The 19756-nt window shown below is 38.3% G+C and overlaps 1 protein-coding gene across 1 annotated transcript in view; it reads left to right on the top strand.

Annotated features, from left to right (window-relative positions):
- WNK4 (WNK lysine deficient protein kinase 4) overlaps positions 1–16930 on the top strand; it is a 36976-nt gene extending 20046 nt beyond the window's left edge. The window contains exons 6-20 of the mRNA XM_081931985.1: positions 328–547; positions 1164–1497; positions 1960–2069; positions 2184–2242; positions 3631–3772; positions 6644–6760; positions 6867–7043; positions 7456–7513; positions 8701–8853; positions 9725–10242; positions 10765–10861; positions 11929–12247; positions 12336–12538; positions 13301–13398; positions 16072–16930. Of these exons, the coding sequence (XP_081788111.1) occupies positions 328–547; positions 1164–1497; positions 1960–2069; positions 2184–2242; positions 3631–3772; positions 6644–6760; positions 6867–7043; positions 7456–7513; positions 8701–8853; positions 9725–10242; positions 10765–10861; positions 11929–12247; positions 12336–12538; positions 13301–13398; positions 16072–16074 (2608 nt within the window). The 3' untranslated portion in view covers positions 16075–16930. The remainder of the gene's footprint in view (positions 1–327; positions 548–1163; positions 1498–1959; positions 2070–2183; positions 2243–3630; positions 3773–6643; positions 6761–6866; positions 7044–7455; positions 7514–8700; positions 8854–9724; positions 10243–10764; positions 10862–11928; positions 12248–12335; positions 12539–13300; positions 13399–16071) is intronic.
- Positions 16931–19756: the final 2826 nt, after the last annotated feature.

Here is a 19756-nt window from a genome sequence, read left to right on the forward strand (position 1 = left end):
CTCTTCAGCCCTCAGGAGCGCTCTGAACGCCTCCATAAGGGTATGCACGGCCATTTTGGCTTTGGGAGGCAAAAAATGCTGTATTCGATGCATAAGACGCACCCAGCTTTTCAGCCTCTCTTTTGAGGAAACAAGGTGCATCTTATACTCCGAAAAATACGGTAATTAAGGGCATGAAATAGATTGGTGTTCATGTACTTATGAAGATCCTGGCCTGGGTACCTCTTAGTCATATTGAAATAACAATCTGTGAATTAAACTTACTTTCTGTTACCTTCATTTTGCAGAATAGTTTAAATTCAACTTGCTTCCCTATCTTCCCTGCAGATATACCATCCAAGATCTTCTGGATCACTCCTTCTTCCATGAGGATACAGGGGTCCATGTTGAATTAGCCGAAGAGGATGATGGTATTAAGACCACTTTGAAGCTTTGGCTACGGATGGATGACACTAAAAAACTGCATGGGAAGTACAAGGACAACAATGCCTTGGAATTTTACTTTGAGCTATATAAGGATGTGGCTGAGGAAGTTGCCCAAGAAATGGTATACCTTACTGTCATTTATTTCTCTACTATTTCTCCAAATCTTTCCAGGTTAGAATGTTTTATAAATAAGGGCTTTAGAGTCGAGCCACCTCTGTCTTTTATTTTTCTAATTGCATTTTGTACTAGCAGGTCCTAAGAATGGCACATCTTCTGAGGGAAGTTGCTATCCATTAACTCTTATGATGGCAGTATCATATCCTAACATAGGAATAATCATTATTTATTCAAATCTGTATTTAAGAAATCAGAGTAGTTTATCTTTTCTCTCACATTGCATTCTGTGTCATGAGATTTATCACAGTTGAGATTTACTCTTTATCTGTTCCCTTACAATGTCACATTGGATGCGTATTTTTCTGCAAATTCTGTCTGCTGGTGGCTCAGGAATTGCTCACACCACCAAAGATTTGTGTCTGTAAATATATCTAATCACAAACCTACCTCACACTCACATCCAAAACTTACAATTTAATTACACATCTACAATTGAGTCTGCTCTGAGGACAGTAATGCAGATAGCAGATAAGTTGTATGGCCTTGTCTGACTGTCCTTCTGTTTTCTGTCTCCTTGCTCTGCTATCCTTCCTACTCCATCTCACTGACCCATCATGCAGGTGGTTCTAGGCTTTGTATGTGAGGCAGACTACAAGCCAGTGGCAAAAGCAGTGCGAGAGCGAGTTCTTGCTATCAAGCGCCAGCGTGAGAAGACCAAGCAAGCTCAGGAACAGCAGAAGCGCCAGGAGCAATCTCTAGCAATGACTCCTGATATCCTGCATTTGCTGGACCTGGACTCCCCCTCGCCTCTCAGTCCTGTCCAGACCTCAAACCCCACCACACCAGGGTCTGCCGATTCTGCCCTTGGATCAACTTTTCCCACAGAGCCAGAAGAGCCAGAGGTGGACCAGCACCAGCCATTCCAGTTTCATCCCAATTACTCCTCTACCACATGTAAGCACACCCATTCGTTTTGTTATCTCTATCTACAACCAATGACTGATTATATGACTACATATGACAGGGGTGTCCAAACTTGGCAACTTTAAGACTTGTGGACTTCAACTCCCAGAATTCCCCAGCCAGCTCGCTGGGGAATTCTGGGAGTTGAAGTCCACAAGTCTTAAAGTTGCCAAGTTTGGACACCCCTAACATATGACCTCCAGCATAATGGACCACAGTCTCTATAATTCCCAGACGGAGATGCATTTGAAGTTTGACTGAAAATCTCCAGCTTGCATCTTTTAAATATTTCTGTCAGGTTTTGCTGAGATTTTTTTGCTCTCTTTTTGTCTTGGAGGGATCTGACATTTAAACTGAAGCTGGGCAAAATTAGCAGTGCTCTGGGAAGCTTAAGAGGCCACCAGATTAGATGCAGTCAAATCTTACTTTATATCTCCCCTTTTCCCTCAACAGCTGATTGTGAAACTGATGGATATTTAAGTTCCTCTGGATTTGTGGACTCGCCCGAAAAACTGAAGAGTCATTCTAGCCCAGTAACTGTTTCGGGGCATTATTTTGCTTCGGTGAGTGGAAATTCTGTCCCTGGCATGCACAGCTACAGTGTCTGAGGCTTAGACATGGGGAGAAGATGAATTGGCTAGGCATTGCAACTTTCCTTTCCTTCTTTATACCCACAGACCATTGCTGTGAGCCTGGATCCTGTCTCCATCAGTGACATCTCTTCCCCCGTCGACAGGTAGGAGAATTTCAGAGGTTAGCTGTTATGGGCTATGACTCAGGATGCAGAGTGAACAATATCTTGCTGCTTGCTCTCTCTTCTGAACCCTAAAATATACTGTACAGAGATAAATAAAGCTGAATTCCCTAGAATAAAGATAACTTCTATAGGGATTACCCAGGAAGATGTGCTTTTAAAGTGTGTTATATATTGGACTTTCCTCCTCTAGTGCTTGCCTTCACAAGAGCCCTACTTCATGTCAGCATCTGTTAATTTATAAATAACTCAGAACATCATCCTCACAGAGATAACATTGGCCCCACTTTGACAGCCTTTCGCAAGGCATTGAAGAACTGGTGAATGTGGGGCAAGGGAACCCAGAGTGGGATGGAGCCCAACAAGTGGCTTATTTGATTGGCTGGTGGTGGTTGTTGCCAGGAGGGAGAGATTATTGCTTTTTTATTGTTTTTTTGCTGTTGTTTTTTTATCTTTGTAAACTGCCCAGAGTAACTGAGAGGGAATTGGGCAGACATATACATTTTCTTCAATAAATAATTTAAATAATTTCCAAGGCACCATGATTCAACAACTTTGTCTTTGGAATAAAAAATAAAAATTTGATTGAAAAAAAACTTTGTCTTTGGTATCTGGGGATGCCAAAGATGTATTGGGCTGTATGGACCACCTTCCAATAACCATTACTGTGCCCAACTAACCGACAATAGAACTCTGATGTAGCCTATCTGAGCTTGCTTTCTCTATTTGAAGTTTATCAGATATTGATTTTATTTCCCCAATCCAAACAATCAGTGCTGTATGAAACAAAAAGAAAAGCAAAAAGGCATTCAATTCACCATGCTGCTTTTTTGGAAAGGACATCGATCTAAATCCACATTACACAACAAATAGGAAAGCTATTCTCAAGGACTTTCCCAAACTCTTACTTGAGTGAAAGAAAGAGACGACCAAGGAACATAACAGATGATTCTCCTAAGAGGAAGACAATGCTCACATTCACAGAAGAACCTCATTGGAATTTCATTTTGGCCAAAAAAAAAAAAAGTTTAGTAAGGGCAATTTGTTAAGGGTAGCAAAGAATTGCAAGTGTAGGTTGAATATGTATAGCAGAAGAGATGTGGTGAAATTACCATTGGTAGGATTGCATTGGGATCTTGTGGTAATATCCCATGCTTCTTTTTCCCCTCTCTACATACAGTCAGCTTGGAAAGGATGGAATGGACAAGAAGGTACATATTCCCTCTGAGCAAGAATTAAGGCTGTTTCTTGAAAGGCTCAACTTTGCCTGAAACAATAAATTTAAAAAGGACAGGAAGTGAGATGACTTTTATGATACATCCAAACTGATCACATTTCTAATTTGTTTCCTCCTCATCATATGTGAATAGTTACACATCCGATGTGGCATCTGGCTTGAGTGATGGCTATGAGGGTCTCTCCGCAAGTGAGGACAGGTCAAAGCCTCTGACCAAGCGAGGCTGTGGAAGGCTGGCTCGTCGTCGTGCCCGATCTCGTCTGCGCATTACTAATGTGAGTGCTATCACTTGCAACACTTACGTTTTATTGTTGTTGTTATTGTTGTAATTAACAGACAATAATAGAAAAAAGAATTTATGTAGATACAACTGTACTAAGATTGTGAGATAATATTAAAAGTGGAAAAAGGAGAAAATAGGCCTGGAAAATTATAATCATAAGCAAAGCAACTCCAGAACGGTTGATCAGAAGTTACAACTCACCATCTCCTTAAGTGCCTAAACCATTACTCCAAGCTGGCTCTTTATGAAAAATTGGAACCATGCAATTTGGCATAAAATTTAATTATGTTTATCAGATCTAGAACCATTTTCTTAAATAAATCACGATGAGGACACAGTATTAAGTTGCATAAATTGTTTGGGTCCTTTCCCCGCTACTATGTTGACTTGCCCCCCAGCAATTCTAGTCAGATAATTAACCACTGTGACATTTGTGTCTGCGTTAGCCCTATGGACTGATTTCTTTTTTAAAAAAGACAATAATTTGCAGAAATGAGTTGAATAGAAGTGTAGTGCCTACTATATTGATAGAGAAAATACTTTGTATAGGTTTTTTTTTTAATTTTCCAGAAATAAACATACCTAATTTGTGGACATTACATTGTCTGGGCCAAATCTTTTTTGGACAACATTTACAACAATAATACAAATAGTATGTAAAATTCTTATCTTCCAACTTTGACAATATTTTTCTCATTTCATATTTGTTTTATATTTCCCCATTCATTCATTTAAACATAAATAACATTTCTTTGTGTCCTATATTTGTTATCCCTTCCTAGGTATTGTCCTTCAATATTATGAAAATCACTCATTATACCACCATAGCTTCAATGTTCCAAATATATGGGAATACTAACAACACCAATTATAAACAATATTCAATCCATCATGGGAGTACAATGTATTTTAACACACTATTAATATTAATATTAATATTAATAATACAGTTACATTACCTAATCTTAGATTACCATTTACTAATCTGCACTTATTGGGATTATGATATTTTCCCTTTTATTAATATATTTTCTCATTATCCATCATCTCTTAATCTTTCTAGAATTCCATCATTTTAAAAAAAAAAATTGTTCAATCTTCTCTCTCTCTCTCTCTTGTATCTCTTATTAATTATTGTATCTACTAATCTTTCCCTCCTGAGTGTCCTTTATATCTTTTTGTTGCGTTATTTGAACACCGATCTCCAAGATTTCCTTTTATTGTTTTTTTAGCGAGGTTTTTCTCTTTTCTCTCTGTACTGTTATACATTGGGGAGCTTCTTGCTTTTCATTTCTATTTTCCCCTGTTTTTCTAATTTCTCATCTATTTCTTGTTCCCTAATAAAAGAAACACTTAATCCATTATGTACTTATATTCCCTGCTGTCCTGTTAAGAATCTCCCTCTCTCTTCCTGCAAAATAGTTCATATATATATATATATATATATATATATATATATATATATATATATATATATGTGTGTGTGTGTGTGTGTGTGTGTGTGTGTGTGTGTGTGTGTGTGTGTATATATATATAAGAACTATTTTGCAGTACAAGGAACAGACATTAGTAAATAACAGAAAAAACAATTTTTATTTGAAATAAATATCTAAATATCTCCTTTCAGAATTGCTATTATAAGATTTGATCACCTAGTATTTTTTTATTAGATTGTTATCCTGCTTTTATTACTTTATTAGTAACTCAAGGTGGCAAACATACTTAATATTCCTTCCTCCAGTTTCCCTATAACAATAACCTTATGAGGTGGGTTGAACTGGGAGAGAATGACTGGCCGAACGTCACCTAGCCACCTGACTTTCCTAAAATGGGACTGGTGTAGAGTCCTGGCAGTGACGTCAGGAGTTTTCCCTGAGTCTGCCGGCAACAGTCAAGCCGCGTCTGATTGGTTAAGACGCGGCTTGGCTGAACGCGGGCAATCCTTGCTTCTTGATTGGCCTCCCTGCTTGACAGCTCCATATGAATAGCTGTCAGGCAGGGACAGCTCCCGCTTCTCTCCTGTATGCTGTTCTTAACCAGTTGTGAATAAAGTTTTTTTGAAATCGCCTCACGGCGTCCGTCTGAGTTCCTGCCTATTTAACAACTACAACTCAGGCTCCTGATTTCTAGGCCATGACATAATGACTAACAATTACACCCTCCTAACTCCTACTTTCTTATTTGAATGCCCTCCAAATATTCTCATTATAACTTCAGTTAGGTAAATAGCTCTGGATTTTCCCATTTATTAATTCAGCAAATTAGCCTGAGGAATCAGTACAGACTACTTTTAAACTCATTTTTGTCTGACCTTCAGATTTTGAGAGAATACTTTATATTAATCTTGGGGGAAGGTTATTTTTTGTAAGTAGCATACAGAAACAATCTCTATTCAGAGGAATTTAGCATTTTTATATGCAATGGCATTTCCATAATTTCAAAATCTTTTATTATATGTATGTTTAAAATCTTTGCCAATCATACAAATATCATAACTAATTATTCAGAATATTACTGTAGTGTCTTCATAGTCTATTTTTGTTTATAAGAAACAAAATTATATAAATTGGATGGTATGCATTAGGCTTCTGTCAATCTATTTTGCTGTAATATTCTAAAATATCTCAGCAGAAATACATATAAATGTATGCAGAAAAAAAACCCTTTTGTATGGTTAACATGCTGTCAGGAATAATTTCTCTCCAAATCATCCATGTTCTAACAAACTGCCTTGCAAAGTTTTAAGCCCATCAAGAAGGCTGGATTCCCGTGTGTGTGTGTGTCTGTGTGTCTGTGTGTGTCTGTGTGTGTTGCTTGCACATGTTCGCAGAAACCCTAACATTAATCCCCCCAATTTCTGTAGATGCCAAATCAGAATGATCAAGTAGTTGAATGTCAACTACAAACATATAATAACAAGATGGTCACCTTCAAATTTGACCTGGATGGAGACAATCCTGAGGAAATTGCAGCTGCCATGGTATGGATGTTGATTTTTTTAAATTCACATTATCTATAACAGTAGGGACGGGGGGCAGGATGGAACCTCCTTAATTCTGCTTGTGACTGTGCCTTTGGCTTTCCAGGTTGCCAAGGAATTTATCCTGAAATCTGAACAGGAGCAATTCATCCAGGGAATTCATGATATTATCCTGCGTGTAGAAGCACTACTGCAGAAGGATAAGTTGAACAAAGAACAGGGGGCTCTGGGAAAGCCTGATGCGCAGTGTAAATCTCCTACTTCAGCTACTAACGCTCCCTCAGTGAGTTTCAGATCTTTACTGGTTGAGAATTAAGATAGAAAATATCTATTTAGCATCCGGAAATGCTCATTTTTGTTATTTTCCAAATGAGTAGCCGGTGCATCTCCTCATCTTTTTGGTCAGCTGAGCACACTAACAGATCTTCAGAGATAAACCATCTTTCCTTTGGCTTTTCCTTCACTCATCCTACAATAACTTAAAATGTTGAGGCCACTTTCATTAAGGTACTTTATTACAAGAAGAATTCAGATTTGTCTGGAAACTGAACCCCGAAGAAGATTCTTCTTCCATTAATCCCAAATACACAATAGCTAAGAAGGATAGAGCATTCTTCACGTGGTCAGAGAGATCTCTCTTCATTATCCATTGAATGATTATTCACATCTTTTACCTTTTTCCTGTTTTTTTTTAGGCCGAGCTGCCACTGCAAGACCTCTCATGTTCCATCTCCTCCTCCTCATCTCTCAGTGGTATGTAATCAAACATTTGCTTAACCTATATTTTTCACTTACTACTTGAAAAGCTATTTCATTTACTGGGTTTGATCTCCTCTCAGATACTGAAACCTAACAGGCAATGAGAGAAGAAATAGGATTGAAGTCCTCTGAGAATTTAACCCAAAATAATACTACTCTTACTGGTTTTCGTTATTTATAAGAATGGAAGGATAAATCTTTCCAAAATTTAATAGCCAGTTATTGATACATTCAAAGAATTGTGGTTTCCTCTAGGATTCTATTATTTTCACCAAAAAAAGTGCAGGAGACAGATTCCTAGGGAATTAATAAAAAGAATGATTTTTTTTCATATGCTCTCAATTTTTCTCGATTATACTGCTGAAACAAAGAATGCTTGGAGTAATAATAATAATAATAATAATAGTATTTTTTTATGAAGAGGCACTATAAATGCCATTCATTTTGGGTACCCAAAATATATTAGTGAATTCAGAATTATTTAGTTCTAAGTGTACACTTTTACATTAGGCTGAAATTGCCAGTTCTCAAGGTTTTAATAAAAAATGAAAAGGTTTATCTGCTTTATGCTGTTTTGGAATACAAATGTGTGTCATAAGACAAGAAAAGAAGATATCATGATTGAATACTATACCTTCGTGATGGCGAACCTATGGCACGTGTGCCACAGGTGGCATGTGGAGTCATATTTGCTAGCACAGCAGTCCTCAGCTCCGGCGCACATGCATGGACCAGCCAGCTGATTTTCAGCCTTCCGGAGGGCCAGGGAGGCCATTTTCGCCCTTCCCAGGCTTCAGAAAAGCCTCCAGAGTCTGGGGAAGGTGAAAACTCCCCCCCCCCTGCATGGGGAGGGCGCTCGCGCATGCACAGGGAGCACATACAGATGTGCAGGTGTAGGGGTCATGCACGCAGGTGGGTGGGCATGCATGCATGCATGCATGCACAATAGTACGTGCACACACAATTTTGTCACCCCTTTAGAAAAAGGTTAGCCATCACTGCTATACCTTATCAAAAATAATATGAGTATGTTAGCAAACATGAAAATGAGAAATGATGGAAGACATTATAGGATATTCATTCTTCATATTCATATTCCCCCTTATAGGAATATTCATTAAGGGATGTTAATCTGTAGTAAAAGATCTAAATATGTATTCTAAAAATTCAACTTTTTACAGATTCTGGTTGCTTTAGCTCAGGACAGCCTATGTCATCACCTATCCATACTTCAGTGGTGGATGCAATTTCTGAGAATGATCCTTTCAGCCCCACCATTTCCCCAACAACAACCCAAAACCTTGGGCAGCCACTGTTCTCAACTACATCTGCAGGTAAAACAGATTGTGGTTACTTCTATCGGTAATTGTAAAATACTATTTAAGTAAACAGCATTCGGGGAAGCTAACCAGGCTTGCTATCTTGAAGGATCTTTATCCAGCAATGTAAAATGCTGGACATTGGCTAGATATCTAAGATGATAACAACTATTATTTCCTGCCTTTATGTTGTACCACACAAGGTGGTGTATATAATATCACCTCTTCCTACTTTCCCAACGACAACCCTGTGAGTGGATTGAGCTGAGAAAAAGTTACTGGATCAAAATAGTGTTGGTGATAATGATATAAGATAATTCAACAATAAAGGGATAATCTGGAGGAGTCTAATATCCTGCATGAACCATGCTTTAAAAAAAACAAAGAGAGAAATTGAATTTGGAAAAACTTGTAAATTGTTTACTTACAGTATTTATGATCTGGGCAGGGGCAAGATTTTTTGTAATCCCAATAATGTGGGGAAAATCTAAGTGAATTATATAACACAATACATTATGTCCCTCACTCTATCTTATACTAGTCTCCCATTCCCCTACTTCTTTTTAAAATATCTTAAACCTTTTGAAATAGAAGGTGTTATCCAGAATCAATCAATACATAAGCAGCCCTGCCAAATTCATCACATATTTTAGTTTCCCAAGGTGCAAATATGGACATTGATGGAAAAAGCAGGGAAGTGATCCACAATATTAATTAGAAAATAAAGCTGATTGGTGACTGGAAAGAACAAAATTAACTGGGTCCAGCTGCTCTGCAAACATGGGGAAGGCTTTCTGCAATGCTACATAATAAGTGAAATACAGCTGATTTCCCTTCCTTTGCTTCTAGGAGCAACTGACCTGGCAATTTGCTTTTTTCCTTACAGGCGTCACCAGTACACATGGACAAACTTGGCCAACCTACCATATGTATCCAGGAACTCCTACAACGCCCTCTTACCTTGTCCCCATTCCTCAACCAATTTCTCCACCAAATTCTGTTCTCCCCACATTACCCCTTACCAATTCCACTGCCCCATCCATTGGAACAGCTATGCATGGACCACCTATCCCCATGTGGTCTACCTCTACTTCCCCTTTTTTCTCCCTAGCCAATGTCTCCCTAGCCAATGTCTTCTCTCTGGCTATGATGAGTATGGCCCAGTCATTTCTCCCACCAGTATCTGTAGGGACTGCCCAGACAGGGCCTCACTATACCTCACCACTGCCACAGCCACCAGTTCTGTGTCCACCAAGCCCAACTACCGCACGATTTATCTATCCTGAGCTGGGGTCTTCCCCGAAACCAGCCCACTTTGTCAATGGGATGTTAGGGCCAGTGGTGTCTCCAGGCTGTAAGCCAACTCCCGTCCCCGCGGTTGCTGGGAATTCTGAGAACCAACCAGTAAGTCTTTTGAATCAAGTATCTTATGTGCCTATAGATGGGGGGGGGGCACACAAGAGGCTCTCTTGTATCCTTATGCCTCAATTCTAAGGTACTGTTGAAATGTATTACTTAACTATGATGAGTGAATACAAATGAGGACATTGTTACATGGAAGTTTGTTCATTTTAGGGAATAGGGAATGCTTGTATTATATTTAGTAATCAAAAGGTAGCAATTCTAACAATGGGCATGGGGATTTTTTTTATTTATTATACCAGAGGAACATTCCTGGGAAGCTTTAACTCAGCTCCATAGGAACCTCAGTTAAATATTGACTGAGAACTCCTGATTGTAGCAATTTCTCCATATCAGGTTGAGATATACATTATTTTAGCATACCTGAATCCCAGATTAATCCTCTGATTTAATGAATTATCAATGGATAACACAGACATCTCTTGAAGAAATAAACTAGAGTTCCACTGCATGGTGAATGGACCAAAAATAGAAAATTCTCTATTGATTTATTTCCCTTCACAGGTAGCTCCTGTTTCTTCCTGGTCTGGAACACAATTAACTGTATCAGATCAGTCTACCTCCAATGGTTCCTCTGCTGAACACACAACCGTCAGTGAAGGTAAGAAATATTTCAGAAGAAATGGAGCAGGAAATTTGAAGCCCTCTGCAAGTAGCTATGGTGCAAAGTCATGACTGAGAGCAGCATATATAGTGGATAGCTCAAAATCAGGACAGTGTCAGATGTGGTGATGCATATATTGTTTAAAAGGGACAAATTTTGCATCACAATGCTACATTGCAAATTTTGACACCCCACTCCCTTCTACAAATACTATGTGTTAGGCTTAAATTGTTCTTAGCTATACTGATATAAAACTGTGTTCTTTTCCTAAAAGAGTACCAACAGTTGCAAAGCGTGCAAAATCTCTTCACATGCTTGACTGCATCCATTTTGTTGATGTGGTTAAGTGACCTTAATGGATAGTCTGACTGGTAAATATTGGCTATGGTAGGCTGCAAGATTGTCCCTTCCAATCCCTGAGAAGTCTTCTCTGGTGCCTTTCTTTTTAAGCACCAATTGACTCAATGGCTAGTTTTTGTGTTGCTGCAGGTGGCACAAGGCTGCTGCTGTAGTTAGCAGACTTGTGGAATGGTGGGAAAGTTCTAAAACTATACTTTCCTGCTTTATTACTCTCCCATGCATGGTAAAGAGAAAGAGGGAGAAAGGGATCTGAGCTAGCCCTTTTGCTTTTATTTTGATTTTCTTTGACACCCAAACTGAGCTCCAAATGCATCCCTCTCCTTGAAACTTTGGCTGTCTTGTTTTACAGGGAAGATTTACTGCTCTTATGGAAGCATGTATATAAACACCGTATAAGCCGCGACCATTCACCAGTTTTCAAAATGAGTCACAGCCAGGGTATCAACCAAATGAAATGGGAGACAAAAGTACCAGCTGTATTTCCTTTGCTTGGCTCTCTGTTACTTGTTTGGGGCCATAGATTTCATGGAACTTTAAGTAGCATTGCTTGGGCTTCACAATATCCTGTGAGCAGTGGCTGGTAACCGTAACATCTAGAGGGGAATTCTACGAGTATATGTCCACACATCATAAAGTTGCCAACTTTGAAAAATATTACTCTATAGGAAGATTTGCCCTCCTCATACTTCATTTTTCTTTACCAGGAGAGCCCAAGCCACAAATCCTGGGCCGTTTCCAGGTGACACCCACACAGCATATCCCATCAGAATCCCCCCCCAAAGACAATGGACCCGACATCTCGAGTACTTCCGAATCTGATAGTGGATCTCCTGGTGAAACACCTGTGCAGGAAGGCGAGGAGGGCACTACTCCTGTGGCAGAAGGAGAGGGCGAAGGAGAGTCGCCACATGGCAGTATTGTTTGGATGAATTTTATGCACATCCCTTCCTGCCCCAGCAGCGATGATTCAGATAACACAGAAGATGATGACGTCTGGGTTGAACTACAAGCCTTGCGTCAGAAGTGAGTAGTCTTGGTACTACTTGGCAGTAAGTAAGTTTTCCATCTACTCCATTCAGTAATAATCCCTTTATTTCTGTTCTTCTCTCAGACATCTTTCTGAAGTAGAAAAGCTCCAAGCCCAACAAAAACAAGAAATAGAGGAGCTTTATGCCCGCCTTGGCAAGGTGCCACCTGCTGGAATTGTATCACCTGCCACCATGCTCTCCAGTCGCCAACGCCGCCTCTCTAAGGGCAGCTCCAATACCCTGAGGCGCAGCAGCCTACAGCGTCCAGACACAACACAGCCACAAGGTAAGTCCTTTCTTACCTCCTTGCTAAGTGCATGCAAGCATGCTACAGACTTCATTGACTAATCTACGGTAGTTGTAAGGTAAATTTCAGTAAGCCTACTTAAATGAGAAAGTGTCTTGTGGCACTTTGGAAAATGTCCTTGGCAGATAAAGGAATATAGAACTTATGCAGTGTGCCCCACCCTGATTCTGTGTACACCAGCTCAATGTTTTGTGGAAAACAATTCAGCACTGCTGTTTTGTTAACAAACTCTAGGCCTTCCCTGGATGTCTGTAAGCCTGGAACCTTTCATATTTTAAATAAATGCCTACCTATCTATGAAAAATTGTTTCAATGAAATAAGACTGTAGGCCTGATCTCAATGAAAACACTTTAATAGTGAACAAATACAACTTTTTAGAAATAAATCCTTTTAGCCTCATTCACATACAGATTGTACAGCCATTCATTCACTTACCTGTTTCCAGACACATAAAATCCCTGAGAAGGGAGGAGACTTTAACCACCCCCACTCATCCCATAGCAGTAGTTAAAATAATTGTTTCCTTGTTTCTAATATTAGAAGAAACTAATGATCTTGATTAAGATTTTGGTAGGGTGGGTGGGAGAGATTTTTTAAAACACCCGTCATCCCAATGCAAGTAACACACATATTGTAATTGTGTGTGATATTATATAATGATGTTGGCTTCCCATATTATCCTTATATATTGATTTCTGTTAACAGCTGTCTTTGCATTAATGTGATTATTGCCTCTACAGGGATCATGAGGAGGAATTCTGTGGGTGGCAGCAACCTTGCCTCCCAGGAACAGCGACAAAGTAAAGGCGTGAAGTTTGCTAGTGATATTGGATGTCTGGTAAGGAATGGACTAGGCGAGCAGCTGGCTGGGAATTCTGGGAGTTAAAATCCACATATCTTAAAATTGCTAAGTTTGAGAAACACTAGAATGTTTCTAGAATGTTTGCTCTGGGCCAGAGGTTAAGTAGCCTCTGTTGGGCAGTGCAACCCATCTAGCCTTTTTCTTATTTGAAGAAATTAGGTCAATATTTCCCATGCATGGGTATCCAGATATTTTCATCTACATGGCAAAAGTAGCACCACAGCCTTGGACCACAAGCCCCGATCCTTTGGGACATGCAGATATTGTCGTATATGCAGATAATGCAGGCTTGTACTACAATACAGCAGAACCTTGTTTTCTTCAGGCTGACCCCTCTCCCCCACTGCAAAATCCACTTTGTCATTCTTCCCAAATGTGATTATTCCAGGCATGGATTAGCCAAACCTTAATGTTAGAAAACATTTTCTAAGTTCACTAATTTGCTACAAAAATGAAAGAGAGAGAATGTTAAATATGGTATCAAAAAGGACAAGGTAGAATATTTGATTAGCATTTGGCAAATAATGCCTGGACAAGCACTGTTCATTAGAAAGGGAGTAACCTGTTGTACCTCTCTAGTAAGTCTAAACCACACCTAAGAATAAATTTACTGGTTTGTAAAACTATCCCATCAGTAATATATTATGGCTCATACTGTATAGACTTGTCAACAGCCACTGTAGGACACTTTATAACTCAATTATATACATTGTCAGGAGAGCAGGAGGAATAGTACATGAGAGTGCATAAGAAGCTAATAAAAATACTTGGAAAAATTGCAGTTAGGAAAATAAGTTTTTCAAAATCTTCAGATTGTTTAAAGAGAGCAGTAAACAGTAAACATCTGGACAGCAATGTTTATATCAAAAGCCTGCCATGGCAAAACCTGATCTCACTCATGAACATGTATGTTTGCTGCCTTAAGTTATATATAAAAGATGAGATAAAAATATAATACTAAGCTGCCTTTTGCTATTGACTGGTGATAATTTTGTCAGCTGCGTTCAAGTGATGTCTAGAAGTTTTGCACCCAAGGTGCCTATTCATATTGGTACATCTTTGCTTTCTTTTGCCATAGTCATTCTATTTTGCAGGTCTTTGTGGTTTCTGTTTTTCTCCAGTTCTTTCTCTTCTCTTCTGCTGTCTCCAAGTGCCATATCCACTGTCCAGAATTCCTTGTTTTTCTTATCAATAATTGTTAAACAAGTATTGTCTGTTTGAATTCTATAATTCTAGAGTACTGTTTTATTTTTTATTACTTTTTCTATTTTGTGGTCAGTCAATTGCAAAAGGTAGCTTTACTTGGAACAGATTATATCTTACAATGATTCTTTTCACATCATCAAACATCATCTGCCTATTGTAGGTTCTTGGGAAGGACTTGATAGATGGACAAAAATGCCAAATCTAGTCTAAACAACTGACTTACTGTGCAGAAGCATAATATGTAATATAGATCAGGACCCTATAAGAGTCAAACAACAGAACTTGAATACAGCACACTAGTTTTCAAAAGTTTCAGAAATAAAAACGCAAGTGTAACTATACGTCTTTATTATTTTGCTATAGTTGTCAAAATATGACAACCAAGTCCATGTTTAATATTTCAAAAGAGAGATTAGAATAATTATTTCCATTAATAACACTTGAAATATTTTCTCCAAATTTCTAATTATGCATAACATAGGATAAGAGCTGAATAGAAGCTGAAATTCTCACGGATCAAATTCTAGCTAGAGAAATCATGCTATTATAGTAATAGATTGTCTGAGTTGAATATATTAATCATGGTTTGTTAGATACATGTTAATAAATAATATGTAACACCTCTTCTGGATTACATCAAGCATCCATCTAGATCTGACAGGAAAAGCATGTTACGGGTCCCATCCAGAGGTGTATTGCTCCCAGTTCTGCCAAACCAGTAGTGGCAGAGGGCCTCTCTGCCCACTCACCCACCCAGGCACTTCTGCGAATGCGCAGAAGCGTTGTGCGCATGACAAGCATAAGCAACCCGGAAGTAAACTGGTTAGCAACCCATCACTAGTCCCATCTGCTACATACCACCCACTCTTTGGAATATCATTCTCTCAAGGCAAGATTAGCCTCAACCCTATTGGATTCCAGAAATCTCTTTAAGAGTGGGTTTTTCCAGCAGGCATGGGAATCCTACAATAACAGGGAGTCCATGAAGTAATGTATGTGAGATTTGATGCATTTTAAGTTTATTGTTTTAATGGTTATTTAAAAAATGTTTTTTAAACAATCACAGTCACATCAGTGAGATGGACAGGTGTATAAATCTGATAAATAAATGAAATAAAACAAACATATGGTAAGCTAACCATGAATTAAATGTATTAAACCATAATAATAAGATTCAAAATATCACATACCAGGAGTGCACCACTTGTGACACTCCAGAATTAAAACTTCCATTAGCTCAGCCCTAGCCAGCAATATCAATAGCAAGGGACTTTATGCGTTGAAGTATAGTAACATCTGAGTAATAAAAATGATCAGCCCCTACAAAATGATGTGTTTTTATGGCTTAGCACGTTAAGAAAGTCCACTTCATCAATCAGGGTAGACATCAAGTGTCAGCTATTTAAAATTCATTGTTCTCACAAATTATTTTTGTTTCTTCAGTAACCAGACCATTGGAGGATGCTTTTGTGAATTCTACCTCAACCTGGTGCCCACCCTCAAAAGGATGGAATGAAAGGGCCTTTTGCAACATATGCCTTTTGCCCTGTTTATAAGGGCTGTCACTATTATTTAGTATGGCAAATATATTTTGAGAAAAAAAGGAGCAGAATTGATGCTCCTGAGAATTGTATCTCTACAAAACAAATAAGGATGACCATACTTCAGTGCTACTGAATTTTTCTTTATAAGCTTTGGATATGCAAAGGGATGCTAAGCCCCTGCAATTTGGGAGGATTTCTCATGAAAATGTTAGGATGTGCGTGCTTTTTCTGCTGCTTCTCTCTTATAAAAGAATGCAACTAAAATAGAAGCAAAGTGTGCTCTATGAGATCTTTCATGCTCTGGGGTGGAATCCTTATGCTTCAAGCTTTATTGATCTATGTGCCTTGATAAGGAGATCAGGATCTAGAGAAGGATCTTACTTGCTCTCCTTAATTACCAAAGCCACATGAGGCTTCTCTTTAAGCAGCTGTCTTATGGGAGATGAATATGCCTTAGAGGTCCTCTGCTCATTAATTCAGCTGCAAGTTTAGCCCTAAAAGCAGTGGCAGTCTCCTCTGCACTTTTGGAAATTTTTGCCTTGATTAAGGTTCAAGTTTTTTGTTTTTGTTTTACAAAGGTATCTGCACTTTGAAGTGAAAGCCTGGTACATGAGGTTTTGTACATCTACCATAATATATAAAGATGAGCTTTGAAAGGAAATATGATATTGCATAAGGCAGCACCAACCTGGCTGAAATTATAAAAAAATGTGAACAATGAAAATAAATAAACGTAATTCAGACAAAAACAGTCTAGGTTCTTTGACCCTTTTTTCCCTGTCTTCCCTATACAATACTTACTACTATAATCTGAGCTCCCTATTGAGGTTGTGTTCAGACTAAGAGAAAGCTATTCTCCTTTCTTCCATAATCTTTTTAAATTCAAAAATTGAGAAGCGGGTAGTGAAAAAACAAGTGTTGCAAGTAGGAAATAATGGCATTGACTCCTACCTCTCCCCAAGTATCGATGTTAATAAGGCAAGCACTAGCACAACAAAGGCTTTATTAGGAAGCTAGCGCACTGGAGGGCAGGATCCAGAAAGTGTTTTGAATCCCCCGCTCACAAAGCAAGGAATGCTGCATTCCTGCATTGAGAGGTGATCCCACCTACTAAGTCCTCTCTTGACTTCCAATGTTCTGCACACCAGCATTAGTGCTACAGTGCTTTTGGCAGCGGCCAACACCCCCTCCCCCTTGCTATTTGAAGACTTCTAGCCACAGAATCTAGTCTTCCATTTCCTTGGTGCTATAAGTAGATAAATGTGCACGAAAGCAGCAAATTTATGGTAATAGTTGAGTAAGTATAGATGAATTCACCTCCATTGTCATCAGTAGAACTTCCAGGGGAATAAAATGGGTCAGTAAAAGAGAAAGAACAATGCATACAGTGCCTCTCTTCACAAGCTGAGAAAGCATGGTATTCTACTTTTTCTTACATCTCCAGTAAAATTGTTTTAACATCTTTGCTGGAAAAGGCACATTCCACAGTAAAAGAAATGTATTTATAAAAACTACCATAGCTGGGATATACCAAAGAGGAACAATATTATGATGAAAACTCTTTAGAAGGAAAGGAGAGAATCTAACAGAAACAACAGACAAATGGATGACATTGCCAATGGATGAAAGCATCAAGCAGGAACTGTCACATATTTCAATTATCTGAGTCATTTATCTCCAATAATTCTGGTGTACCTGAATTGGGGGGACAACTACTCATGCCAGGTATGTAATTCTTCTGAAAATGGTTTATTCTTGTATTCCACTTTTGAAGAACAAAAATGATGGAGTACTATTGAGCTCAATCCTGCTTCTTTGGTTCATACAAAATACACTCTAAGAAGTAGTATTAGAAGGTTAAGTTATAATTGCCCTAATTAGCTCTTGATCACTAGACCTGAGAATATTCTAGAATCTCTTCCAATAAGGGGGAAATCCTGCTGCTAAAATCTGAATTACAAACAAACAGCATAGGACACATTTTCTATTAAAGAAAAATTTCCTTTCTTTGAGCTTTCAAGAAATATGCATTTGATAAATACCTTGGCTGGCTTCTAGTCAATTGCTGGTTTAATGATTCACTTACTCCAAATATATAAGAAACAATAAAAGCAACAATACAATTGACGAAGTAGCATATCAAAAAGTTTATGGCCTGGAAATGAACTTCCAAAGCCTGCAAGAATTCTGCTTAATAGAACACCTCAACAATTCAGAATACTAAATGCCAAGTTTATTTTTCTACTTTCTGAAGTCACCCCTATATAATTTTTATTTAGAATATTGATTATAATAGGAAAATCTAACTAAATTTAAACAGAATAGAGAAAATGAGTGAAAAGTGCAAAAACAAAGAAAAATGAAGAAAGAGAACAAAATATAAAGAACCACCACAAGTATAAATTTTAGTAACTCTTCAGCCTCTCTAAAGTTACAAACATTTATCACTTTATGCGATATCCCATCTGCTATCTATTAGCATCATAAAGCATTTTTCCAGTCCCAGTTTCAGCAGAAAGTCCATAAAGAGTAGCTAGAAGTAACATATTTTAATTATTTCAAATAAACCCATGTTTATATTCCTTCCTTTTACTTCTATCAGTGTCAATCTTCAGTTTGTTCAAATATTCTTGTAGGATTTGATTTCTCTTCATTTCTTCTGTGTCCTATCACACAAAACTTTCAAGCTTCATCAGGCCTTGCCCCAACACAAAGCAAAACAAAACAACCAAAGTTCAATTCTTGTATTTGGTTACGCTGTATAGGAAGATTTTTTGCCAGACTAAACCTATACTATCCCAAACTGATGGATATATCTTGGGAGATTCTAGAGACTGGCTATCCCAAATCATTTCCGCTTCCCAAAATCCAGCTCTGTGGTGGATGTTTCTTGTCTTGCCCTTTTTCTTCAAACATGTTTCTTCCTTTGAAAGAATCTGCTGCTTTTCTGTAATCCATCACTTCACCTCACCTTCATATATATGTTCCATCATACCTCTTTTGAAAATCTAGTACAGAAAAATTATCTAGGTCACTCTCTTGGTTTATCGTTTGTATTTCCCTTTTCAATTTCAAACTTTAACCAATTTCTTTTGTAGAATCAGTGAAACCTTTCTCTAAATCAGGGGTCCTCAAAACTTGGGCTGTGGTGGACCAGCACCTGTCTGTGGTGCGCCAGAAACTGAGCCATACAAATGAGTGAATTCCCATCTGCACATGCGTGGGATGCAGGCAGTGCGTGAAATAATGCCCTTTCCAGTCCTTGGAAAAACCTCTTTCCACGGAACCAGTCCCTGGCACCCAAAAAGTTGAGGGCCGCTGTTCTAAATCATTCTCTTGGCCTGTCAGTTATATATCCAGTTTTGATACCATCTCTTATTTTGTCAAATAACATTTGTTCTATATCTGATATTTTTTTAATAATATCTTTTGAACATACAGGCAATCCTGACTCAGAATCCTTTGTTTAATGACTATTTGATGTTAAAATGGCACTGAAAAAAGTGGTACGACCATTTTCCACATTTTTTTCACACTGCATTCCCATGGTCACATGACCAAAATTCAGACATTTTGCAACTGAC

This window comes from Natrix helvetica (assembly GCF_964273705.1).
Source record: "Natrix helvetica genome assembly, chromosome: Z".
Taxonomy (NCBI): domain Eukaryota; kingdom Metazoa; phylum Chordata; class Lepidosauria; order Squamata; family Natricidae; genus Natrix; species Natrix helvetica.